The 27,561-nt window shown below is 40.3% G+C and overlaps 2 protein-coding genes across 7 annotated transcripts in view; both read left to right on the top strand.

Annotated features, from left to right (window-relative positions):
* The window catches only part of LOC138199293 (E3 ubiquitin-protein ligase HECW1), a 79,347-nt gene extending 60,174 nt beyond the window's left edge, over positions 1-19,173 (top strand). For all 6 annotated transcript variants that reach the window (XM_069151254.1, XM_069151258.1, XM_069151253.1 and 3 more), the window contains 14 exons: positions 797-931; positions 1,651-1,765; positions 1,880-1,976; positions 3,083-3,166; positions 3,303-3,409; positions 6,182-6,296; positions 6,770-6,883; positions 7,366-7,518; positions 8,491-8,589; positions 8,850-8,979; positions 9,256-9,402; positions 9,698-9,812; positions 10,142-10,340; positions 14,057-19,173. In XM_069151254.1, the coding sequence (XP_069007355.1) occupies positions 797-931; positions 1,651-1,765; positions 1,880-1,976; positions 3,083-3,166; positions 3,303-3,409; positions 6,182-6,296; positions 6,770-6,883; positions 7,366-7,518; positions 8,491-8,589; positions 8,850-8,979; positions 9,256-9,402; positions 9,698-9,812; positions 10,142-10,340; positions 14,057-14,168 (1,722 nt within the window). In that variant the 3' untranslated portion in view covers positions 14,169-19,173. The remainder of the gene's footprint in view (positions 1-796; positions 932-1,650; positions 1,766-1,879; positions 1,977-3,082; positions 3,167-3,302; positions 3,410-6,181; positions 6,297-6,769; positions 6,884-7,365; positions 7,519-8,490; positions 8,590-8,849; positions 8,980-9,255; positions 9,403-9,697; positions 9,813-10,141; positions 10,341-14,056) is intronic.
* Positions 19,174-20,882: 1,709 nt separating this feature from the next.
* stk17a (serine/threonine kinase 17a) overlaps positions 20,883-27,561 on the top strand; it is a 42,407-nt gene continuing 35,728 nt past the window's right edge. The window contains exon 1 of the mRNA XM_069151259.1: positions 20,883-21,315. Within this exon, the coding sequence (XP_069007360.1) occupies positions 21,134-21,315 (182 nt within the window). The 5' untranslated portion in view covers positions 20,883-21,133. The remainder of the gene's footprint in view (positions 21,316-27,561) is intronic.

Here is a 27,561-nt window from a genome sequence, read left to right on the forward strand (position 1 = left end):
GAGAACAACCCTTAATGGATGTCAGCAGTGCTCTGAAATGCTAGAAAAGCAAAATGATGCAAGGTGAGAACACAGACAGTCCTGTACTGATCTTTGAATGTGTTAAGCTGTATGACCACCGGAGAAGGTCAGGCCATCACGCCTGTCTGAAGTTTTATACCGTTAATATATTTTTGTAAAGACTCCCTAATTCAAAGTTTATGATGTTTCATTTGAAAGTGCATTTCAAAGTGAATTTGGAACTTTGGACTGTAAAAGTTTATCACACTTGTGTCAATTGGTCAATTATATGACTTTTAATTTGAAATTGTTATGGATGGATGTTTTTGTTATGACACGTTTAACTAAGATGACATAACCTGTCATAAAAAACAAAATATATATTCATGAGACTTAGAAAAAGTCATAGTTGAGATTAATTAGTTGTCATGATAAAGACATCTCAAACACTGTCGGCTTTGCATTAAAATGACTCATGAAGACACTTTCATGTTCAAGTGTCATGTCATGTAATGTCATTCTCATGCACACCCCTTCACCAGAAAGGCTAAAGGAAATGATAACAGCTTTATGGAGCCATGGGAGCTCTAATTCATTACTTGCCCAATGATTTAAATGAATGCAAACGGGAAGGGCCCATTGCATGCTGGGTCTGTGATACTTACCAGCAGCAGATTCGGGTATGAGTGTGTGCTGGGTATATCATCCAATAAATTCTGTCTGGGTACAACATTTAAAATCTATATACAATTTAGAATGTTTTTATTTCAGTCCATTATTTTGTTTGTTTTTTTAGTCTTTTTTTGTAGATCACAACAGTCGAGCCACAACCTTCATCGACCCTCGGATCCCTCTGCAGAACGGCCGGCTACCTGGCCACCTCGCCCACAGACAGCACCTGCAGAGACTACGCAGCTACAGCGCCGGGGAGGTACTGCAACCCACATCTGTCACTTCAAAGTTACTCTCTAGTTACATCTACAGTATGTAGATATTCCTTCCTGATAGAGAACTCTGAACTCTACTCTCTTGCTTTGCTCTGCAGAGCGGTTGTATAAAGCAGAACCTTTACTGTAACTGAGAGGCTGTCCAGATGCTGCTAAGCAATAATAAGAGCTGGTGTACCAGATTTGGCAGCTTTAGGCCAATAGCGCACTTCCACAACTGTTCCATGTTTACTCACTTTCAATATCAGTTCAGATGGAGAACTTGAAAAAGACTTCCAGGATACGTTCACCAGCAGCATGCATTAAGGGAATTATTAAACTTTTTCTTGCTAAAAGTGAATTAAGATTATTACCACAATAATGTCTCTTTACTATAAATTAAGCTGCATCTCATTTGATTTGGTACTTGTGCCTAAAAACAAATGTAACAATGAGCAGTAATGTCTATTTTGTGAGTGTTTTTTGTGTAGACTTAAATTTAAGAAATTAGATAAGTGAATAAGTATATTTACCACAATGCTATATGTAGGTGTCCAGATACTGAGGCTATATTTCTAAAATGTCTCCTTTTGTCGAGTCTTACAGATGAGAAACCAAAAAAATCTGCTGGTCACTTCTGAAAATCTAAAACCATGAGTGTTAGTTCAGTTTGAGCAGCAGCTGTCTGTCGGTGAAAGCCTTTCCTGTTGCTGTTTGTTTCCAGGCCTCTGACGTGTCCAGGAGTCGCGGGGCTTCTCTGATGGCCAGGCCTGGAAACAGCCTGGTAGCCGCCATAAGAAGCCAGCATCACTCTGACTCACAGCCACTGACCGCTCCATGTAGGCCCTGTTTGAATTTTCTTATTGTCACTTTGAGGCTACCGCTGATCACTAGTTGCTACAGATATCTGTTTTCTGGACTTTTATCGTGTCTTCCTGTCTCTCTCTCACCAGCCTACAATGACAAGATAGTGGCGTTCCTTCGACAGCCAAACATATTCGACATGTTGCAGGAGCGACAGCCCAGCCTGAGCAGAAACCACGCGCTGAGGTAGAGCATCTTCCTCACACACTGATTCAAAAATATTGAAATGCAAAAAAGTCTTCCACCTGCTGCTAATGTGACATTTCAACAGCCACTCATTCAAAGATTCACTATGTTTACTGCTGCGTTTCTTCTTTGTGTTCGGTCCGGTCTCTTCATTGCATATTAAAGGCAGATTAAAACACTGCTACATTTGTGTATTGTTAATGTGACTCCACCATCTGTCTGTTTTATCATGAATGTGTAAAAACATAACTGCAGTTATTTCAGAAAGTATTCACACCCATTTACTTGTACTTTTTGCACACATTATTATCAATTATCGTTATCATCATTATTATTATTATTATTATTATCGAGCACTGCAGTATGTCTGGTGAACGCTCATCACCCGCTAACGCTGTGCCTAAAAAGGAAGCATGGTGGTGGTAGCATCATGCTATGCAGGGAGCAGGGAGACGGATTGGAACTGATGCAACCAAATGACCAAAAGCCAACGCAACATTGGAGATGCTTCAGTAAAAGACTCACATTTCTAAAACCGTGTGTTCACGTTTTCATTCTGTGTTATTAGGTGCAGATTGTTGGGAAAACAATCACTATTCATTCAAAATTCATGAAAAATGGCCAACACGAAAAAAAGTGATGGGCCGGAAAACTTTGTTTGTAGATGACTTTCACCTGTAATTTGCTTTATTTGATCCCAAGTTTTTTTTTGTGCTTTTTTTAACCGATTTAATACAAATGAACAAAGATGAGTGAAAGTGCGAGTCATGTAGACTTTGGGTAACTCCATTGGAGAGTTTTGATGATGTCATCCTGCTACATGGCACACTAGGTAGATTTGATTATAGCTTATCTTTTGAATTCATGCTAAAATAATCTGATCCCATCCCACAATGGTTTCAACATTCAAGGAAAAGTTCAAATGTGTCACTGCAAAACAGCACTTGAGAATACACCTGAGGGAGTAAAGTAAAGACAAAGACAGGAAAGGTCATGCAGAAAAACAGAGACAGATGCATATGTCTCGGCTCCAGAATGGATCTTAGTGCTGAACCCAAATATGTACTTAAATGAAAATGAATGACACTTTCTTCTGGACTGTTCAGGGAGAAGATTCACTACATCCGGACAGAAGGGACTCAGGGGGTGGAGAAGCTGTCATGTGATGCCGACCTGGTCATCCTGTTAAGGTAAAGAACTTCAACCCTAATCCCGCCATCCATCCAGCATCCACTGTATTTTTTTTAAACTAATCATACCCTTATGTCATGTTTGGACTTTGTATTGTATAGAAAAGAACGTCTTGTTTGCTTTGTTTTTTTACAGTCTATTTGAAGAGGAAATCATGTCTTACGTTCCGTCTCATCCCATCCACCCCGGCTTCAGCTTCTCCCCTCGCTGTTCGCCCGCCTCCTCGCCACAGAACTCTCCTGGTAGGACCTGTTAACGGACTGATCTGCGTAATTACAGCGAGATGATGGGTGTGAAGCATACAGCTGACTTAAAGCTAAATTAAAATCAAAAACTTCCTACAGACAGTGGATGAAAACATGCCTTACAACAGTAGTTTTTACAGCCTACCTTTGAAATTCTCTGCAACTATCTGTCAGCGGTGAACCGTCTTTTACAGTTACTGTGTGACACAGTTGTACAACACGTTGGTTTTTTGGTTGGTTATCTTAATACCAGAATTTTTTTTGTAAGGATGCAGAAAAGCAAGAGATTGTTTGTAGGTTCCGACAGACCAGTTGGCCAATCACCAACAGGGAGACGCGTATGGTGAGAACGGCTGCAAACCCTGAGGTTTCCATGTGCATTTGCACAGTTTTCTTCCAGAATTTTCAAGCTCACCTCACCGTTACCTCCACACCTACTCTATAAACTAAAAGGGAGACTGTGGATTGTACTGTAGGAGGCTGCTCAGTCCTTTTTAGGGAAGCAGTCACTACTGCTGCTCCAGCAGCAATCTCCTCTGTTAACTACCAAGTTAAACATTCAGAATTTATAATTGTAAAACAGGTTTATAATTCCATTCTTTGTGGTACTTAGAAAGTAACTTTATCTCAGTGAACCCTTCTGTGAACTTGTAATACTGTATATTATGGCAACAATATTTGGTCACATATGACTGTATGTTACTGCATGATTTATCACATTAGTCAGAGGGCAGGTAGCTGTGACACACGAACCAAATAGTAGTAGAAGTTAGTGGTTCTTCTTTTATGGCAGATATGTGGAGATTTTCAAAACTTTTTCAAGCTACCTGTGTTTCTATGCACACACACTTCACCCACACGTGTGCTTTCTGCCTGGCTTCTGAAGCCGCTGTGTGTGTTATCACAGGAATAGTTACTCTCAAATGCAAGAGACCCACTATGGAGCCCTGTTGACGACGGAGACTCAACATTGTCACACGCAGAAACCCCATTACAGCAATCATTACTGTTTCACAGAGCCCGCTGTGTTAGGGGGCACTAATGTTATCTTAATGAGCTCCAGCAGACCTCAAGCAGGCCGCAAGTTTGCGTGTTTGTGCAAGTGTGTATGGTTGCACATGTGCCTGTTTGTGCTGTGTGTGTGTGTGTGTGTGTGTGTGTGTGTGTGTGTGTGTGTGTGTGTGTGTGTGTGTGTGTGTGTGCGTGCGTGCGTGCGTGTGTGTTGTGGTGTGCCTGTTATTGATGGGAGGTTTCTATAAAGGGAAATTGGGTCACAGCAGGGAAGCCTGGTTTGTAATTGTGCTTCATTCATTAGTTGTACTATTGTCTTTGTGGAAACATGACCTGGAAAAACAGTAAAAACATAGTGAGCTCAGCTGAACTGCTGCACATCAGTCAGTCTCAGTGGAAGAAAGTCCCTTCAGAGTTCCCTCCATTCATTATTGACCGTTTGATTTTTTTTTTTCTTTTCTTTTCTTTGCAAGTTTAGTGAGATCATCTCGACTGTTCAGTGATGTCTCGAGGCCTATTAAAGGTCAAAAAGTCTCTTGAAAAAACATTTTGTTTCTATTATGTTTGGTAGTTGCTGTTATTTATTAGTGTGAGGAGAGAAAAATATGTAATATGGCAGAAAAAAAAAGCCCTTGACTCATAAATAAATGGTCAGACCCACTAAAGAGAAATGGAAACAGACTCAGAGCGTTGGGTTTTCTTCTGTGTTACCCAAAGTAATAACAAGTGTTTAGCAGGTGTGATTTGTGTATTTTCAGTGTGCAGCTACTTATGAGTCTGCTCTGCTGTAAAGCCAAGGCCAGACTGGGAGATGTCCTCTGGCCTAATACTTACATAATAAGAAAATTCTAGTGATAAGCAGTCTGGTAGTAATGATTACTATCAGGACATAAACTTGAGGCTAATGCTTGAACGTTAAACATATAGCCATCAGAGGACATGATTTTCCTGCATTTGAATGCCATTGGTTTGAAATTTGAAATGAACTCAAATTTTTGAATTGCTGTTTATTTGAAGCGTGCTGTCCATAATAATACAGTGGAGTCATTTCCTCTCCTTTTTAGTAAAATAGACAACATCAGGTCCTTTTTTCTCTTGAAGATAAATGAAGCGTGCACGATATCAAATAAATATCAAATGCACTAATCAGACTTTATACAACACATATCATGACAATTATTGTGTTAAATTGTGTTTGTTGTGTCAGTCTGTTGCTTTAGAAAAGGAAGAATGTTGTGTTGAGCCAGGAGTCTCCAGTTTCTCAGTGTCTGTCCTGCTTTTGTCTCGAAAACATAGTTTGTTTCAGGTCTTTTCTGTTTTGCTATACAGTCATGTACAGCCATGGTTGTCGCCTTCTCTGCAGTAGCAAACAGCCAATCACATCTAGCTCTGCCTGTTTGTCTTGATTGACATACATAAACTTTGTGATGACCTGTGGAATTATGGTGGAAAAAAAAGTAATTTGGGCTTCTTTGTTTCATGCTTCCAGCTGATGTGGAAGGCAGCTGATAACAAACAAAAGTCATGATTATATCGTAGACATTGTATCCTTTTATCTGCACAATTTATTGATAAGAATTCATGTTCCAGATATACTGTGTCAGATATTTTGACCTACATGAAGCCTCATATCCTTAATATCACAAAATCGGTCTTGTATTTAAAAACTCTCTATTGCGTGCTTGTGTGTGTGTGTGTGTGTGTGTGTGTGTGTGTGTGTGTGTGTGTGTGTGTGTGTGTGTGTGTGTGTGTGTGTAGGCTTACAGAGAGCCAGGGCTCCAGCTCCTTACCGCAGAGACTTTGAAGCCAAACTGCGAAACTTCTACAGGAAACTAGAAGCGAAAGGCTACGGTCAGGGACCTGGAAAGATCAAGTAAGATTGGGTGGAAATGACACAAAGGGAACAACTTATTGTAATATCAAAACAAAACTCAATGTTTGACAGCCCCAAAACCATATTATTAAACTGTAATCTCCTTTTACATTGTATTAGTATATTTTCTGATGCAGTTCTGACACAGATACTTAATTATCATCAATTATCATCAATATATATAGATTTTTTTTTTCTGTGTATTTTTACATGTCAAAACAAAATAGTTGAGGACACTGGGGTGATGTTCTCGAGATGTTTTTGGTTTCACTGAGATGTGGGTTATAAATAATAATAGTAATAGAATTGGAAAGATTTAATTGTAATCCCATTTTGGAATTCATCACCAAATTTTTTTTAATTTGTGACATATAAAGATCCAAATCCTGTAAAGATTTTACAAACTTCCCTGTCGTTGTCCTGAGGGGGTTGTTGGCCGACTCTCCATGTTTGATCTGTCCTGGTTGTTGCAGGTTGCTGATCAGAAGAGAACACCTGCTGGAAGGAACGTTTAACCAAGTGATGGCGTATTCACGCAAAGAGCTGCAGAGAAACAAACTCTACGTCACCTTCCTGGGGGAAGAGGGGTAAGACACACACACACACACACACACACACACATGGGTGACCAAAGATGTAGCAGAGCGTTGTACTTCGGTGGGTTCTGTGCTATTCTCTCGGTGAATTTTGGACTCATATCATCAAGTGGTCACAAACAAAACTCCACATGAATGACATGAATTGCAAATGAATGTCAGGTGTAAAAGAAAAACGGTTTCCTAACCATAACAGATTTTTAAAACGTTAAAGTTTGTCTGCTGCCCCCAAGTGGCCAAGACATCAATAAATGCTGCTTTCAATTTTGAAACATTATTTATTGAAGTACAACAGTTATATATTGTTAAAGTCAGTTAATTATAGGTACTTCGTCTTACTCCATTTGTTAAAGTGGGATAAAACGAAAGCTGTCTTTTAATGTCAAAATAAGACTTTACTATTAGTTCAAATGTTCAAATTTACAATGAACTAAATGTGTAAAAAAAATAATTCTGTTTTCTTGCATCTTCAGATTAGATTACAGCGGCCCGTCCAGAGAGTTCTTCTTCCTCTTGTCTCAGGAGCTCTTTAATCCATATTACGGTCTCTTTGAATACTCAGCCAACGACACCTACACTGTTCAGATCAGCCCCATGTCAGCATTTGTTGAGAACCATCTGGAATGGTAAGCTGGGAAATACACACACACACACACACACACACACACACACACACACACACACACACACACATACACACACACACACACACACACACACACACACACACACACACACACACACACACACACACACACACACACATCTTTTATGAAGCAGTGCCTACTGATCAATGTATTGATTGAGAAAACATGTGAGCACATACTGGAAGTTGTATCTCTCCAGTTGTGACCCCCCAGGTTCCAAATCTACAGTTTCTCTATTTATTCCAATCAACTGACACTTTTTGATTCATTAATCACTTTTCCATTGAACGAGATACGAGATTGTAGCATCAAGTACATAACAACATGCAATTTATTGGGTCTGTAGTCATTCAGTGAATTGAGAACACAGAACAGTGAACATGTTTTACAATAACTGGCTATCAGTATCCCATGATGCCGCAGCATCTCCTCTCCTCACATTACTGTTCCTGGGACCACCAGTGAATATCAAATGTAAACTGCAGCACTCAAATCTGAATGAATAAATGAGAGCACAATCTGTAATATGCAACATTCTCACAATTTCCTGTAGTTGTTTCAAAATAAAAACTTTCCACTGATGTCCCTTTTAACAAGCTTTTTTTATTTGTTTACATGAAAAACCTGAGTGTTTATCATCAGTAGCTATATTTTTGCTTTCAGCTGCAAATGAGGGTTGCTGAAAGTAACTGGGATGCTGTGACATGCGCTGCAAATATTAAATACGCAAAGGATTGCCTGAATGAAAATATTGGAAACTATATAAATATATTAAAAAAAACTTTAACTACTAAAATGACCGCCACATTAGCTAAGATCTTTATTGTTGCACTGAAATTCTGAACAGTTACAACACAATGTTCTCTCCCAGCAAAGACCGCTTGGCTTGTTCTCAAGGTTTTTGCTGTATACTAATATATATGCTCATTGTGTTTGTGTGTTTGTGTCCAGGTTCCGTTTCAGTGGTCGTATTCTGGGCCTGGCTCTGATACATCAGTACCTGCTGGATGCTTTCTTCACCAGACCTTTCTACAAGGCCCTTCTAAGACTGTCAGTACACACTCACATGCTCACACACTCACACACAACTTAAGCAGCTTGCATGCATGGATCCACAGTGAACTCCTAGAAAACTTAGATTCTGTTCCATAAGTTGGTCCTTCTCTTTCCAACTGTATGAACTATAAAAAGCCCCATTTGCCATTTGTTTGTTATTCTCAAAAAGCTGACTTGAAAGTGTGGGAGAAAACCGATTGGGTGTTACCGTGTAGCTTCGTGGGTTGTGTGTACGAGCTGCGTTTGTCCTCTAGGCCGACGGACCTGTCCGACCTGGAGTATCTGGACGAGGAGTTCCACCAGTCTCTGCAGTGGATGAAGGACAACGACATCACCGACATTCTAGACCTCACCTTCACCGTCAATGAGGAGGTTTTTGGCCAGGTCAGCATGTGTGTGTGACTGTAGATGACAGTGTCAGCTGTACTGTAAAATAGAGGTTGTTGTTTCAACGTAAAAATAAAACTGAAAGGCCTCTTTCAATTTGAGGTGAATTGAAAAAAAAGAATGTATGTTATCTGGTTTAAATAGCACCTGCTATGAAAGACCTTTTTCTCAATTTGACTTATTTAGATTTCTAATTCATGATCCTGCTTCGGAAGTTGTTTGATTTTTAGTTTCTTAGTTTGAGTCAGTGCTGTGTACCCGTGTTGCTGCCAGGTGACGGAGCGGGAGCTGAAGTCAGGCGGCTCCAACCTCCAGGTGACTGAGAAGAACAAGAAGGATTACATCGAGCGAATGGCCAAGTGGAGGGTGGAGAGAGGGGTGGTGCAGCAGACGGAGGCGCTGGTCAGAGGCTTCTACGAGGTAAACCACACCGGTCCACTTCTCAGGTGATACAAAACACTTTACAGCGATGTAGAATGGAAGGTAAACACTCGTTGGGCTCCTGGTGAGTTTCAATACGGCAATAAGGTGGCATTGAAAAGCCAAACCCAACAAAGTAAGATAACGTGGCCTATATTATAATCCACAATGACACACTTGTTAATGCCTTCGAGTAATTGAGTTCATTTAGACCGCAGAGATGTTAATAACTCATGTGACACATGGATATCCATGTTAGTGCGACCGCGTGAAGCTGCTGTTGTGTCCGTCCCAGGTGGTGGATTCCAGGCTGGTGTCGGTGTTCGACGCCCGGGAGCTGGAGCTGGTCATCGCTGGGACCGTAGAGATTGACCTGGGAGACTGGAGGAGCAACACGGAGTACAGAGGAGGTGCGCGTCACACCGTAACGCAACAGCTGACCCACCTTTTTTTTGTGTGTGTACGCTGTCAAACTTTGGAATGAGCTGAAGGAACCGGCTGTTGGCTTTAGCTTCATATCTAGCATGCAGACGTGAAAGTGGTATCAACCTGAACGTCTCACTCTCAGCATGACAGCGTGTCGGACTGCATTGGGAGCTTTTTTTTTTTAGCTCTCTGACTACATTTAATAGCCCACAAATTGAGCACAGTGTTATTTGGAATTAAACTGTACAGTGCAGGCTTGTAAATGAAATTGTGTCCGATGTCATGTAATAACTCCCCGACCGTCTCACACCAGGTTACCACGACGGTCACATAGTGATGCGGTGGTTCTGGGCCGCTGTGGAGCGCTTCAACAACGAGCAGCGCCTCCGCCTGCTGCAGTTTGTGACGGGGACGTCGAGCGTTCCCTACGAAGGCTTCGCCGCCCTGCGGGGATCCAACGGCCTCCGGCGCTTCTGCATCGAGAAGTGGGGCAAAGTCACATCACTGCCCAGGTATGTAACGCTCCTCTGCCCTCATATCGTCTTCCTTCGAGTCAATACACTCCACCTGCCAAGATACATCTCAAAAACATGTCAACCAGTTTCAATTGAAGTTGTGTTTTTTGAAATTGTCAGACAATTTGAAATATTTCTTTAACTTTCTCATGAAGTAACGAAACACTGCAGTTCAATGAATGAAGGGACTTTTTAGTTGTCTGACTGTTAAACGTTGTCATGATTTTCTGAATCCACTCATGGCTACAAAGGTGCATTTTAATCTTATCAGAACTAAATACAGCTGAGGCAGCATTTCTCTACAGTTCTGCTGCATCTCCAGTTTTGAAGGACTAAAAAAAGATTAGATAAGTTTCGTCATGTGCCGGTGGCCACCAGAATGTGTGTTGATAGTTTTAGGAACTTTGTTGTCTCTGTCTCTGTTTGCCGTGGAGTAGATCTGTGCCATTAAAACCTGAATCTCTCATCGACCAGACGAAGCAGCCGTCCAAAGGCATCTTTCATTTGAATCTGTACGTTTAAACAAAGTGGATGCAGGAAGAAGATCCCTGCACATATTCCTTCATCACAAAAATGAAGTCATGAACAGACTAGATTCTTTTCCTCTCATGATTGTTAACCAAAATACTGACATTTCCCCTCTTTTTATTGAAGGCTGTAATTCTCCTAACAATACAGTTTCAACAGAAGACACTGAAGAAGCCTCATACATATATTTATTTCAATGAGTATTCCATCACTTTAGTTTGATATGATTATGAAAGATCATGAAATATGTGAACTCCACATTGTAATCTGTTTATCATGATTCATTTATTGATGGATTGTCATTAGATCCCCATCCAAGAATGCAAGATGCAAAAAAGCTGCAAATTTGTGCTGAACCTGAAAGTGCCAATATATTCAGCGATTCTTTTTCTTGAAACAATCCCCTTCAATAATTATTGAATTATATAGATAAATGAATTGATAATATAAACAGCAATAGATGCTTTTTTTTTTTTTTTTACGAACTAATTGATTAATCAACTAAGTGTTGTGGGAAATGGTCTTAAATAGTCTCCACAGCTTCCTTTAGCACAAATCTCCTGATCACAAACACACTTAATCTTTTAAGTAAACTCGTTCAGACTAATAGCTTTGCTCTCAGATTATTCTCTCAGATCGTATTTGCCTTTCTTATGATATTCAGGAGACAGTGGAGGCGTTTAAAATCACGCAGATCACACATCCCTTTATGATTGAAATCACAGCAGCGTTAAAACGCTAATAAGTGCCAACACTACAAACTGTGACGTCGTGTGTGTGCATAATAGAACTCTGGGCTTCACCCACTGCAGCTTTGTGGCACTTTGAAGCAATAATATGACCTGAGAAGTAGAATCATCGTTAAGGATGTTGTTACTTTGACTTCAAAAGTAGAAGCTGACCAGTGAAGCAGTAAAACTGTCGGCTACCTCAGAACTGTAGCAGCGTTTTCGATTGAGTGGATATTTTTTCCTTCCCGGCACTTGAAGCTCTGAACACAGTGAAAATGCTTCAACATTGTTCACCAGGATGCACAAGCTCAGCAGATGGACTATTTTGGTATTTTCCTTCCTCTGCATTGCAGGTAGATGAGAAATTTAACAAGGTGTGCTCCTCTGCCCTCAGAGTAGGACATTAATTTGGTAAGCAGCAGTTGAAACGCTCAGCAGAAACAGAGCAGGGCTCCGGTTTCACTGCAGAGAACAGTGACAGTTTGACTCAGCTTGAGACTTTATACTACACTGTGGCTTTACTAATAACAGGAGGTTTGCAAATACAATGTGATGACCGTGCGTTTTTGTGCAGGCACAGTTATGTTACTGTAAAGTGAAACTGTGTAACTACTAATTGATGAAATACCATCTCGTTCTTCTTGGAGAAGAACACAATAATTCCCAAGTAAAGAAATCCTACTGCAACAGCTTGAATTGATATGTTCTGGAAAACCGCATGGTATTCATATTTTATCACATTTATGTGCGCGGGAGGCCAACAAGAAGTCAGCTGGCGGGAGTCTCAGTTGCACATGCTTTTTCTCCACCAGCTCAGCTGAGAAGTATGTTAATGATGGGCTTCGTGGGTCCAACATTGTGGTAGTGGGTGGAACATCTGCGTATGTTTTGGAGGAAACTTGTTTTCAGCATCTCTGTCTGAGAGCAGCTTGTATTTGAATGAATCCAATAATCAGTTCTCCTCCATAACTTGCTTGATCAACATCAGCACCGGAGTTACACACGTTTTTGCGACTCCCGGTACGTGGACGGGCATTTCGTGGCAACACAATGGACCTGAAACTTGAGCACATCTCTCGTGTCCAAAACGGAAAAATCAGCAACATAGATATTCAGAAAGCTGATGGCAATAAATCAGTGGACCAGGTGGGGTGTCTTCTGAGTGGCATCCATGTTTCTGGGGGCAGAACGTCGCTGCAGGAGACCAATGAAGGTGCATCAGGTCAAGAGCGCAACCAGGTGGGTTTTCTTTGACATGAGGTGGTGATGTTGAGCCAGACGGTCCATGCTGAGTTCAACTGGGACATTTTGAGGAGTCTGAGGGAAAACATGCAGTGCAAACAACCTGAACTGTGGTGGTGACGACGCGCCCGTTCACAAAAGTTTCTCTTCTGCAACAACACAGTCGCAGCTCCCCGCCACTCCCCGTGTGGCCGTGGTGACATCACAGATGTGCACAAACGAGTGGTCGCAAAAATGTGTGTGAGAGGTCCTGATCAAGTGACATAACTTGTAAAAGTTACAAAGGCTGTCGCCTCTCCCGTGCTCCATGCACATCACTGTGCTCATATAGCCAGCCCCTCATATATATATTTATACATACAATCCCTTCAGGAGTTATTTTTGTGATTGTTGCAATCAAAAACGCTTGATTTTGCAGCGGATTTTCTCCAAAATTGCGATGTAATTTGTGGAGTTTTAAGTGAGGTTTTTCTGCGGTAAACTTTTAGTATTAGATGAAATTGCGAGTGGAGAAACAAAAAAAGTATTTTTTTTAAGCACTACCTAAAAAAAAAGGATATGTAATTAATTCATGTGATAATAATCATGCTGCACATCACAGAAAGATTTTAGTTTTGACCTTTTAATACTGAGAACCACAAGGCTCAAAGTTAGAAAAAAAGTTTTGTATGTTTCCAGAACAGACAGTCTGTGACTGTAATATAGAAACAACGACTACTGCTGTGAAAATAAGCTTTAGAAGCTGTTTATTTAATGGTAATTGAACACATATGACTACTGTATGCACAAAAACAAAGTGCAGTCTCTTACAACTTGAAGTGTGTATAAAACTTATTTACCATATGTAACCACTTCCTTTGATGATAAGCATTTGATTCAATAATGTTATGATGTTCTTGTTTCCTCTGGTGCACAGAGTTTTGTTTGACAAGACTACTTTATGCTGTAAAACTTTCAGTAGAGCTTCTGTTGACGACTTTTTTCTTGGAAAAATCGCGTGAATTTAAAACAATTTTGATTTGCTTGAATTTTAGTTCATTATTGCAATCACGGGATTGCGATATCGTGGAGGGACAAATAAATAAAGGGTTGGTTAAAGGTCATAAAAAAGTGATGGTCCATCCTCCCACACACTTCTCCTCTCTCTCTCTCTCTCTCTCTCTCTCTCTCTCTCTCTCTCTCTCTCTCTCTGTCTCTCTCTCTCTCCCTCAGGGCTCACACCTGTTTTAACCGCCTCGACCTGCCTCCCTACCCGTCGTACACCATGCTGTACGAGAAACTGCTGATTGCTGTGGAGGAAACCAGCACGTTCGGCCTGGAGTGAGACAGACCAAACAGACAAATCCAACATCCCTCTCCGTGTAACACTGGCTGGGCCAAATGTGAAAGACAAGCAGCCCCTGATGGCTTTACATGTCGTAAAGATACCCGAATCGTACCGGAAAACGTTTTTTTGGTCGTGTGGATAAATGTACGTCACTGTTATGGCTCTACGTGTTAGAGTCTCTCACTTAGCTAGGAGGATCTTTATGACTGCACCCAGCACTTAGGACATCATGGCAGGATTGCTGTTATTTTTTATATTAATCATTAAGAGTGGGGAATATGAAACATGACACTGGATTTTTAAAAGAAAATATTTATATATTCAGTCTATGTACACCTAAAAGATGGGTATGTAAAATGGAACTGAGATCACATGTTGCATGTACCAAAAGGCTTCATTCATCCAATGATGAAAATATAATAGAAAATGCTATCAAAAATAGCAACAAGCAAAGATAAATGTACAGAAGAAAGGAAAATGAGAGCAACCCGACAGCACTGAAAACAAGTGAAGCATTTAATTACATAAAATCTAAGACATTATTATGACATCTGAGCGCTTTAGAACTTGTTGGAATCTATCTTTGATACACACAAAAAAAATTCAAGTGCTAATGAGACAAGTGATAAAACCTGCAGTCTTCTCATTACTGTATGAACAAAGAGACACATAAACAATAAAATCTGAAATAAATAAAAGTAATGTTGACCAGAGACACATCAAAAGATACCAAATTAAGTACTGACAGCCCTCATAAACATAAGAGAGTTTCAGGTTGAACTCGCTAAATGATAACTGCGGAAGAGAAAATAAGAAATTGGGTTAAAAAAAAATAACACGTTTGTTCGTGAGACATTTTGGCAAAATCTGATAAATATTTTATGTGAATTCCAACTTGAATGTAAATGATGTGTGCAGAGTTTAGACACAAATCCTCAGGTGGTTTGCTTCTCTAGAAATGTGGCTTAAACCAGCGTAATACAGATTTGTAAAAGTTTGTCATCCTAATGCAAAGTTTAGTAGCCCCGATGCCAAAGGAACAATCATGTCTGGTTTTTAATCTGGAAAGCCTACAAGGATTATTATGTATTTTTATGTGGACTTCAGTGGCCCAGTAGGATCCTGCTGGACCAGAAACCTAAAACTACAACCACTGTAGACCCTTAGCAACGGATTATAAGAGCTTTTGTCAAAAAATATATTGAGCTGAAGAAGTCTAAGAAACAGACTTCAGACCTCACCGCTTATTATTTGTGTTTATGTTGAAGAATTAATGGTTGTTAAAAAATTCTTCAGGTGATGAAGAAGAGGCTAGACTATCAGAATCACGATTTATAAACAGAAACAGCTAAATGAGATACAAATATATGTCTACAGATAAGAGTCAAGGAAGAAAGAGCCTTTTAAACTACAAAGAAAATGTACTTAAAACGTATCCCTGAAGACCTGCTGAGGATCTAGATTAAAAATGATCGGCTGGAAAATAGGAGCTGGACAACAGAAGAGATACGTCAGTGTCAATAATAGGTATGACACTCACACGCTTTCCCATGTAACTCTCTCAGTTAACTATAGCAATGAAGTTTCTGTTTCAAGCAATGTCAACCAGCTTCTCCGAAGAGACAAGTGCAGATTCTGCCCTTCGGCCCGCGTTGAATCTCCTTAAGAATACGAGACGTCCAAAACAGTGGAATAAGGGAAAGAGCAACAGACAGATACTTCATAAACATCTTCAGATCTTTTGGTTTAAATCAATACCGTACAATGACAGTAAATCCAAGCAAAAGTTAGACTGTAATCCCTTCAGTAGAAAGGCCTCACTGGCAGTTACAGACTCTACAACTACTGCAATACTTAATTGCAGTTCTGATACTGAAGAAGTACCACTATCATCCAGAAAGAGGAACCTGCAGCCTCCCATTCAGTTTTTACCCTTTGGTTCACTCCAAAGGAAGGACAGCAGAGGGACATTCACAGACTGAGCGTTTCTATCCCGCAACACTTTCAAATGTCCAAATGATGTCATGTTTCCCCCACAAACAAAAGTGGCCATCCATTCCAACACAAGGGCTTCTGGGATTCCTTCTGTGGAGACTGACTGAGCAAACAGGCACTTTATGATTCCCTTCATGACAAAGAATGCACATGTGGATGCTCTCCTGTTGGCCGAAGCAGTGCGTCAGCTGTCTGCATCTCCGGTCCTGCTGTTTTGAATGGGAGCTGCTCGTTCTCTCGTTCAAGTCTTCCACTGATGAACTTCTCTCTGACTGTGTACCATCACTATGCCTGTCGCTCTTTGCGAAGAGCAGGCGCTCTACTTGTGAACCTTTACTGTCTCCAACGTTGCGACTGGTGCAAAAGCAACATGTAGGTCACCAAGGGCCCAGGACCGTCGGACCGGCTCCCTGACCCGATGTGCTGGAATAAACCTGTGACATGTGCAGGGCCCCTTGGACAAATCAGTGTAATATATGCAATAGTCAGGAACTTTACTCCGATCCGTTCCACAGTCTGTTGTGCTCGATGGGATAGTGACCGACTGCAGTGTACCCTCAGCATCTCCAGCCCCTTGCCTACATCTCTCGCCTAGTAATGAAACTGTGCCTCGGTTACTTACTGACTCGTATGTGGCCTGGGGGGTTTGTTCTGCAGCATGATGGAAGAGAAGTCCTGAGTTCAGATCATTGTCTGCGTTCTTTAAAAAAAAAAAAAAAATGCTCCTGTCGCTCTCCAAAATCAAGTCAGCTTCATTGGAGACCCCATTTATACTTTTCTTCATGGGAAGATAACTATCTGATATCTGTTTGGGAATATTAAGCAGTTATGGGCCAAACCGCCCTGAAAGCACCAGAGTGCACCTATCTGATAGCAAAACATATAAATGCAACTCAGTAGCAATAAAACTGGGTCGAAATCAGACACATTTTAGCTTAATGTTGAAAAGGTTGAAAAGCTGAACTCATTGTCTAAAGTGTGGCTGCAGACTTTTGTCTTTGCGAACAACTGATTGAGATGGAAGGTTACCAAGGAACTCCGGATACTTTGTTTCCAGATGTTTTTGGGGCATAGATGGTACTCAGTCAGTGAGGAGTTAGAAAAAGAAGTGAGTTTACAGCCCACTATTCATCTCTTCTGCAGGCGAGAGGCTTCGCGAGTCACTACTGGTACTCATGGAGAAAGCCGGAAAGTAACAGTGTGCAGGTTTGGGAGGTGGTGGACAGATGATTAGTGGGACAATCTTTCATACAGGAGACCTGAGTTTGAACTCCATCACAGACTCGCAGTTAATGTTTGCCCTTTTGTTAACCCTAAACCCAGTCCTTTCCTCACTAGACTAGAATAACAGGGGCCTGATTGGATAAGTTCAGGGCTTCGGCCCTAACTTTTGGGGTTTCACCGAATCCTCTAATTTCAAAATTTTTTGTCTTGAGATTGAGTTAAGATATGAATCCCTTGAAATGACAAGTGTGAATGGGGCCTAAATTACAGAGGGTAAAAACATCTGTGACCTCTACTGTGTGCTTCATAATGCTCAGATAGGATCCGTCCTCCGACCCTGAACAGGACTGTCGGACATGTGTGTCAACAGAGAACATTCGCTACAGCTGAACTTTCCACCGCCGTGTACGATCGGCAGCCCGTCACATTTCCTGCTTCTTTGTTCCCCACATGAACAGTTGAATAACACACGTTCAGCACTCCACTTCTAATCATTTTCATTTGTAGCGTAGTAAACATCTCAAATGATGTCTGATATCACCTGTTGGATTTGCTTGTTAACTGCAGAAAGAATGAGATGTGGTGACGGGGCACGAAAAAAAAATCCAAAAAAAAATCATCGTTTGATGTTTAAAAACCACGACATATATGAAGATGAGTCAAAGCAGATGAAAAGAGGGAGTTTGATTCGATTCTGTCTTATTTACTGTTGTGGCAGCCGTTGTGCTGCACCCTTCATCGGCAGTGGCGAGGCCTTATCCGTTCATCTCTCCATCCACGAGGACAAGGCTGTGAGTCTGTCACATTTCCCGTCTTTTTTTTCTACAATCTTTTGTACTGTTATTTCTACTGTATTGTATTTATAAGTAAGGGGAAGTCCCGACGCTTTCCTTGAATGTTTTGTTTGTTTGCAGTTTGGAGGAGCATCAGTCAAAGAGTTTGCCTTCACTTTTGAAGCCTTTGTGTTTTTATATGTCTTTTTCTATTTAGCAGGCTGCTCATCCGTGTCCCAGTGCGGGAACCGCGGTGTCTGCTTCCACCTCACACAATTTCTCTTTTTTCTGTTTACTCCTTTTCTCTGGTGGCGCTGACAAGTTGAATTATTGAGGTTCTGTCATTGTCAAATTTTCTTTCACATAAATTTCAGAGCCGCATGTATCCCGAAAGTAATCTATGCTTAGTTCTGACAGTTTATGACGATCCATTAAGATAAGAGAGTTTTGTATTTGTTGAAATGGTAAAAGACGGCGTACAGGAGGGTTGTTATTATTGGGTCGATATGTTGAATACGTACAGTAAAGATCTTTAACACTGATATTTATTGTGGGGTAAGAATGAATAAGAATGTTCCAGTAACACTTATGTGTAAGTGCATTGATAAAAAGATATTATAGAAAATATCTGAATAACTTATTGGAGAAGTAAATTATCATGGGATTTCTACAGAAAGGTAAGGTGGGGCAAATTGTAGCGGCTGTTTGGTATTTTATTTATTTTCTTCTTTTTTTTTTTAAAGGGAATTTATCAAAGGGAGTATGTGAATGACAGGCTGGATGGTGACAACTTCACTGGGAGGTGACACTGAAGCATGCATATTCTTCTTCTTTGGTTTTGTAGTTTTGTGTACGCGAAATATACACATACTGTATGTACATAATGTTAAGAGGTACAGTTCTGATTTGACTGAGAACGGGTTGCTAAATACTCAGGCTGTGCTATTGCTCCACCATACCATACAATTGTTTATGAATCTCAATAAAATGGTCACTTTGTTACTACGCTACCATCATGTGGACTGGTTGATGTTATAATTTCTATTTTTGAAAAATTCTAAAATGACACTATGACACAACCAACACAAATAAAATTCTCAAAAAAAATATAATCTACCACTTACAACTGCTGTACATAATCTGTGTGAAATAGTTGGTCCCTGCGTACAGATTAGATATTAATATACAAGAGCCTACTGCCATCAGCTCAACCAAGACATGAATTAAAATGACTCGTTAGGTCTCGTTTCTTTGTAGTTGTTTGTGTCTGTAGTTTTATGGTTTTTGTTATTATTTTTATCTCTCTGGTGGATTTGTGTTTCTTGGTAGTCGTTTTGTATCTGTTGGTGTTTGCTTTGTAAATGGACTAAACGGATCTCACTTTTCACTGCAACAGTCAGCTTTAAAATAATTCCCATTCATCCTCCCACACACACAAACACACACACATGCACGCACACACACACACACACACACGCACATACACATGCACACACACTTGCACACACATACACGCACACACATGCACACACACACAAACACACACGTACACACACACACACACACACACAAAACAGAGCAATGACGACAGGAGTGCCGTGCACGTTGCTCGCTTGCCATCAGGAGCGACTCGGGGTTCAGTGTCTTGCCCGAGGACACTTCAGAGGCCCAAACATATTGTTGATCACCATTCTTTAAACCAGCTTTTAACCACTGTGTCAAAACGGTTCAATTTATCAAAAAGCTAATAAACAAAACTAACAAACTTTCTACTGAAGATCTCTTTTGCAACAGAAGAGCAACATAAAGTAGAAGTTTGTCTGCTCTGAAGGACTCAGCATACAACGAACAGCTGCAAACACATCTGCAGCATGTGCAGCCTGTTAAACTGAATAAAGCAGAGGTTGGTTAGTTGATTCAGGATGACTCTGATAGTTACTCCTCTAGCTGACAGTAGCTGATGGGCTGCAGTCAGATTGTTTGCTAACTGATTGCTGTCACCACTATCATTTTAAATGTCAATTATAAAATCACACATAGACATTTAAAGTAATTTGAAAGGAAATTTCCTGTCATAAAAAAAATTAACAACAAAAGTGGATGTAACAATAAAATCATCATAATTACAGATATTGATCATTCCCGTATTAGATTATTGGCTCATTGCTACTGTACGGGCTAACAGTTTTTCTTTCAAATGACCTATCTCCTAATTATGCATGTGTTGAACATTTTTAAATTAGTGTATTGAAAAATTGGCTAACAAACATTCAGAAGGATCAGGACAAATATATTGTTATGTATAGTTAAATTAAATACAATAAATTAAGAAAATGCAATTATCCCAGCATTTCTTTTGTAAATGTTATATCCGTACATTTCTCGGGCTTACAGTACAATCAAAATAATAGTAAAAGTATTGATTCATTTGGTGGGTTTTCCCATCGCGAAAAATGTGACTTACTCAGTTCCACAATTACATTATTTAATTTGAATCGCTAAAATGAAATACGTTCGGTTGTTTCAGTTCACAGAAATTAGGCCACATATTTTATTTCCGCTATGAAACGTTGGCTTATCTTCTACCATGTGAATGCAGCAGAAAGGTTAGCCTTCACTATCGTGCCAATCCAATTGGCCAGCCCGCCTGTCAATCAACTCAAGCTGCCATGGTTACAGAAAGCCCTGCACCGGTGTGTCAGTGAGGAGCAAGTTGAGGATCGCTGACAAACAAAAAGCCAAGTGTGGACTGAACTTGGTGAAAATGAGCTGCTCAGCTGCGTTATTTGATAGAATATTAAATTGTGCGGATACTTTGAACTCTTAGGCTACAACAATATTTGTCTTCTATCGCATGAAAGTCTTCTTTTTTTTTAAGTTTAGTCAGCTGCGTCGTTTCATATTATTGTGCCGTTTGTGAAAGTTTTCATTTGGACTTTAACTTAACCAAGTCGCTCTTAAAACAACGCCATGATCCCCGAATGCCCACGCGCGGGGGACTCGAGAAGCCGAACCCGCTTTCAGCACAGCCCGGCGGCCGAACCGAGCCTGGGCCGCGGCGTCAGCGGCTTGTTGACCGAAATCCAAACCACCATCAACAACGAACTTTTCACCGACCACTACACCATCATCCCCGGAAAAGAGCTCGGAAGGTAAGAAAAAATATTATCCGTTGACCCAAACGGTTCATGTTAGATTTTCTATTATTTTAGTTGGACGTGTCGCGGTACCGCCGGACTGTCAGATATGTTTCCACAGCTCAGAGTCCGGGACAGTTAGGTGGTGTGGCTGTGTCCCTACCCTAAAGTAACAATTCTTCACTGCACTATTAATAATAATAATAATAATAATAAACTTTATTTGTTAGCACCTTTCATACAAGAAATGCAGCTCAAAGTGCTTTACAGCAAGATAATAACAAGCCGTGTTTCACATAAAAACAGATTTAAAGGAACATTTAAAAATATAGAAAAGAAATTAGATGCATAAGAAACAGATAAAATGCATAAGAATGCATCAAATTATGAAATATAAAATAAGCAAAATGCATTTTAAAGTTCATTGCATTTTAGTTCAAGTGCAGGCAAGTGCAAGAGAGCTCCAAGAGTAATTAGTTCAAGACTAAAGTAGAGATATGTTTTGAGCTTTTATTCTTTTAAAAGTAGTGTTGTTGTTGTTATTATTATTACAGTAGTAGCTTCCCTGAGACCTGCAGCTAGTTTGTTCTATTGACTACATAAATATTCTCCTAAATATATCACCAAGGTTACAAAGTTCCTCCTTTTACCTTTCCAAGTTGCTCATATTAGTGTTTCTAAGCAAACCAGCATGTACGAGCAGAAGAGCTGCACTGGTTATGATGCATAAACATGTCCTGACATATATGCATTCACAGGCCATATCAATATGAATCAGATATTACTTTTAAACGGTTACTGATTTTTTTAGTTGTGTCATTGTGAAGTACATCTTTAGCAGGTGAAGAAGACGTCCCGGGTCGCTTTGTTTTGGGCTTTCGTTTGATGCCAGGATCTGGGCTGGCAGCTAATGTTTCACAGGATTTCTTGAAGGTTAATTATTAGAGGAAGTGCCCTGCTCACTGATGGAAGCTCAACTGACCTGGGATCCGGACTCTAAGAAAGTCACAAGGCCAATCCCCCTTTTTTGATGAGAATATGCGGTTTTACTGCGACTAATCGCCCACAGAACAACTTGCGTCATATTGTTTCGCGTGAATATGTTTTCTGTCAGCTCTTTGACAGGAGTGTCTTGGCTCTTGTTTGCTGGTCCAAACAGAGATAAGAGCAGAGTTTAATCCAAATTATTTCCGCCACTGATCTTCTGTTATTTAGGTTATTTATGTTTGAGTCTGAAGAGGCCACAACAAAGTGTGTGTGTGTGTGTGTGTGTGTGTGTGGCGCTTTGCATCGCATGACCTGACATTGTGACTGAGATTAGCTGCCACAGAACAACATGAAAGGTTACATTAATCTGCAGTAGCACCGTGATCGACAGCGTTATAGTGGCACCAGTTCCTGTGTTGGAGCTCATGTTAACACGCTACTCAGCACCAAACATGTTGTCTATTGTTTTGGTGTAAGGACACGTAACCATGGCGACAGGAAGGAGCTCTCCTTCCTTCTTTTGTGTTCAGTACAGTTGACGATATCATCCAACATTTTTCATTATATTTTCCATAAGTTTTTCGTTGTATTAAATGCACAAATTAATTAAGCTTCCTTTCTTGTGTTTGTATTGTGTAATTCAATTCAATTTTATTTATATAGCGCCAAATCACAACACAGGTTATTTCATGGTACTGAACACATTAAAGTCCTTTCAGTAGAACTTTACAATATTATACAGAGAAACCCAACAGTTCAACAATTCCCACATAAGCTAGGAGGAAAAAAAAAAACTCCTCTTTAAGGGAGAAAAACCTCCAACAGAGGGAAAAAAAACAACTCCCTTTAACAGGAAGAAACCTCAGACAGAACCAGGATCAGAGGTGGAGAACATCTGCCTCGACCGGTTGGGGTGAGAGGAGAGCATAGAGAGAAAAGGACAGCATAGAGATACAAGAGAAGAACTGTTGGTGGAGACGACAAGCGCAGGACAGAGACATGCAGCTCCATGATGGGACATCTGCAAAAGAAAGAGAAACTACACGAGCGAGGGAACTAAATGGAGACAACAGATAATAATAAGAAACTATGGGAGAGAAAAAGATGGTGAGGTATGAGTCAGTTAAAGAGTAGGAGGAAAGAAAAGAAGCTCAGCATGTAACGAGGTCCCCCAGCAGCTTCGGCCTATAACAGCATAACTAAGGGTTGGTTCAGGTCTACCTGAGCCAGCCCTAACTATAGGCTTTATCAAGAAGGAACGTTTTGATTCTAATCTTAAAGCTAGAGAGGGTTTCTGCCCCTCGAACACAAACTGGGAGCTGGTTCCACAGGAGAGGAGCCTGAAAACTGAAGCTCCACCTCCCATTCTACTTCTGGAAACTCTAGGAACCACAAGTAGACCAGCGTACTGAGAGAGAAGTGCTCTGCTAGGATTATATGGTTCTATAAGATCTCTAAAATATGATGGAGCCTGGTCATGTAGAGCTTTGTAAGTCATCAAGAGAATTTTAAATTCTATTCTTGATTTCACAGGAAGCCAATGAAGAGAAGCTAAAACTGGAGAAATATGATCTCTCTTGCTAAATCCTGTCAGTACTCTTGCTGCAGCGTTTTGGATCAGCTGCAGGTTTTTAACGAGTAATTTGGACATCCTAACAGCAAGGAATTACAATAATCTAGCCTAGAAGTAACAAACACATGAATGAGTTTTTCTGTGTCATGCTGAGGAAGGATTTTCCTGATTTTATTAATATTACGTAGATGAAAGAAGGCAGTTCTGGAGATTTGCTTTATGTGGTGTCTAAAGGACAAATCCTCATCAAAGATGACTCCAAGGTTCCTCACAGTTTTGCTGGAGGCCAAGACAACGTTATCTAGAGTAACTAAGTGATTACAGAAAGTGTTTCTGAGGTGTTTAGGACCAAGTACAATAACTTCCGTTTTGTCTGAATTTAAAAGCAGGAAGTTTTTGGTCATCCAGACCTTTATGTCTTTTAGACAGGCTTCAAGTTTTACTAACTGATTAGTTTCATTTGGTTTTATAGAAAGATATAGCTGAGTGTCATCTGCATAACAATGGAAGTTTATGCAGTGCTTCCTGATGACGTCTCCTAATGGAAGCATGTACAAAGTAAAAAGTATTGGGCCGAACACTGAGCCTTGTGGAACTCCATAACTAACTCTTGTTTGGCTGGAAGACTCATTGTTGACATGGACAAACTGGAATCTATCTGATAAGTAGGATTTGAACCAATCTGATGTAGTTCCTTTCCTGTAGTTTATTTTGGTAGAACTTGTTAAAATAGTAAATATGTCATTCTAAAGGTTGGGCTGAACAGCACAGTGACTGTTAGTTAAAATGTAAAGTATTTGATCTAAATTTTAACACGACACAAATTGTATGGTTTTGGTTTGTCGCTCAGTTCTGGGATCACGGTTCAGGGCGTTTTTGGTACGGCAGAGAAAACAATGCTGAAAATAAGATTTTTGTCAAGTTTCAAAATAACAGAAAAATTAAACAACAACAAAAATATGTAACACTAATGTCTTTAATGTTCTATCATAAAACTCGTATCTGTTTCCCCTCGAGTATAAAATAAATAAATGCAACTTCTAATTAAAGCTTTAGAATTAGACGACGTGCCGCTGCTTCATTCTCTTCTGGTCAACTCTGGGCTCACAGCCGAGCCCGGTGCGACCCAGACCCACTTTCACTCCATGAATATGGGTCTGGCCTCGCTCCATAGGGACTCGTTTGCAGTTTCCATCCTAGTTAATTTTAACCAATCAGCACGTGACAAGGCTCACCGACACTCTGCCACCGCTGCAACCACCGAAGGCTCATGTCAACCAAAGCGTTTTCTTCCTGAGTACAGTATATTTTAAAAATTGTTTTAATGACGAGGTGCTGAGCATTTATTCTGCACTCAGCGATGGATGTTTGGGGATATTTTTAATTTTTTTTTACAGTCAGCAGGAGTTATCAAAAAACATATCAACACTGCACTTTGTCACTGTCACCAGCTGTCCAATCGCAGTGAAGGGAGGGGCGGCATAAACACGGTTAAACACCGACACTGATTGCTGATTGGCTGTGCAAACTCTAATACCAGCCGTGTTACCAGGCTGTATTCAAAGCAAAAAAAACAAACAAGCTGTGAGCGACATTCAGCGCATCTAGGCGAGTCACAGCCATCTCCGTTTGAATAATGCAGTCTGAAACTGATATAACAATACATATTGCTGACATCACATCGTGATGGCCAGGTAACCGCTAAACCTCTGTTCAAATGGTCTGACTTGGCTTATGATCAATGTAGTGACTCAACAATCAATCACTAGACATACTGTAGCAAGACAGCTAATATTACTTACGAGTTCCAACAGCAATCGGCTTGTTGTCCGTCTCGCTGCCTCTTTTTTTTTGCAAAGTTTTCCACCAACGTCTAAAATCCGATCCAGCTTCCTCCTGGAGGTGTCATTCTCCCAATTACAAGTCAGTATACTAGAAAAGGATTTTGTAGCTGTTATTTTAAGGTGAAATAGTTGAATAATGTTGCTTTAATGACTGTTTAAACTGTTGTTGATTCAATTTCAGGCAATCGACTCATATGTTTATGAAGTGCTTAGTAAATAAATAGGTGAGTGTAGTTTCAGGGGTTCAAGCCTGAAGAGACTTGAAGTTTTTTGTCAGTGTTTTTCAAAGCACCGTTTCCTCACGTGTCATTTCTCTGTTGTTTTGTGTCTAGAGGAAATGCTTGAGTCCCATTGGCCAGTAGTTATGACTTATTTTCATATAGCTCAGTGTTCCACATGAATGCTCAGAGCTGAGAGACGTCTGCCGGCAGCTGCTGCAGAACGACAGCTTCACCTTCCTGTTGCAATCAAATCTCACCGAGTAGGTTTGGGATCCAGTTGACCTCTGAGCTTCCAGAGGTCATCACACCAGATTATTTCTCTTTGCTCAACAAGAACACTGAAGCTGTTGATTTCAGCTTAGTTTTCAGCGGGACATTGTTCTGGTGATTAATAAGTGTAATAACACATAAAGGGGTTGCCGTTCTTTGATCAGACATTTCGTGTTCGTGCTGTGATTGACTCTCGCCTGTTCTCCGGTTGAGCCTTCTGAACTCATGGTGGAATTCCATCCGTGAGGCCTGTTCAGATTAAAGGCTCTGCTTTAAACTGGGCTTTGTCTGTCCATGCACATCTCTTTGCTGGTATGTTGTGACTGTGACTTTTTACCTGAACATATGGACATCATCAGACGTACAAAAAGAGTTTTAGTTAAAGCTGGGACGTAGACATGATACAGTATTTTACTGAATGCAGTATTTACTTTGGAGAAAAATCACCCTTATTATAGCATTCTATCAGCGTGCCTCTATGAAGTTTGGAGTGTGATGTGCATGGTGAGGCATTTCCCGACTGAAATGTGGACAGATGCCTGCACGGACTCTCCTAACTGTTGGGGAGACCCCCCAGTTTCTCATTGGACCTACAAACGGCACAATCCAGCTCCACACAAACCTCACCTCAGCTTATATTTGCACAAGAAATCCGTTCCTATTGTCAGTACTTACGTGTGCGTCCTTCATATCAAAATAAAGGAGAAACATACCAAATACTTGGAACTTTTTTTTTCACTTTGAAAGTTAAAATCTATATTTTTTTTGTCCATTTCGTTACGACACTGCCAGTTTCTACATAACGTAGACATTCAGTCATAGCAAGGTTAGAAGAGCTTTGAAATCCATAGTGTAAGATTAAAAATCACCAATCTGCTGCAACTGCATGATACCATTATGTCACGATAGACAAAATCTCTAAAGAAGGTTTACAGTATCCGTAACGACGCTTTGAAGAATTAATGCAGCAGTGAATGTAGCAGTGCAGCGTGTCTACAGTTTACAGTCTACAGTAAATGCTTCAGTGCCTTAATACCCATCCAGAGTCCCCATGTCTTGTTTGCCACTTGCTGAATCTGGATGGTCAAAATACAATGTTTGTTATGTGAAATGACATTTTATGAAAATGCAACATAGCTAGTTCACTGAAAATTAACGTTCCAAAATCTAAAATAAAATGGAAAAATATATAAATAAATACAATTTTTAGAATAATTAAACACTTCTCTGTTGCTTAACAGTCATTTTTATTGTTTTGCAGAAATTATTGTTAAAAACAGTCATGCTGCCAAGTCTTTCTTAATTTCCTTTAATTAGTTTGACACCACCTTGATCTCGTCTTGACTGGCAGCCCAAAGTCAGTGAC

The sequence above is a fragment of the Embiotoca jacksoni genome, unplaced genomic scaffold (genome assembly GCF_022577435.1).
Source record: "Embiotoca jacksoni isolate LCO1_2020_lvr unplaced genomic scaffold, fEmbJac1.0.p SCAF_17, whole genome shotgun sequence".
Lineage (NCBI taxonomy): Eukaryota > Metazoa > Chordata > Actinopteri > Embiotocidae > Embiotoca > Embiotoca jacksoni.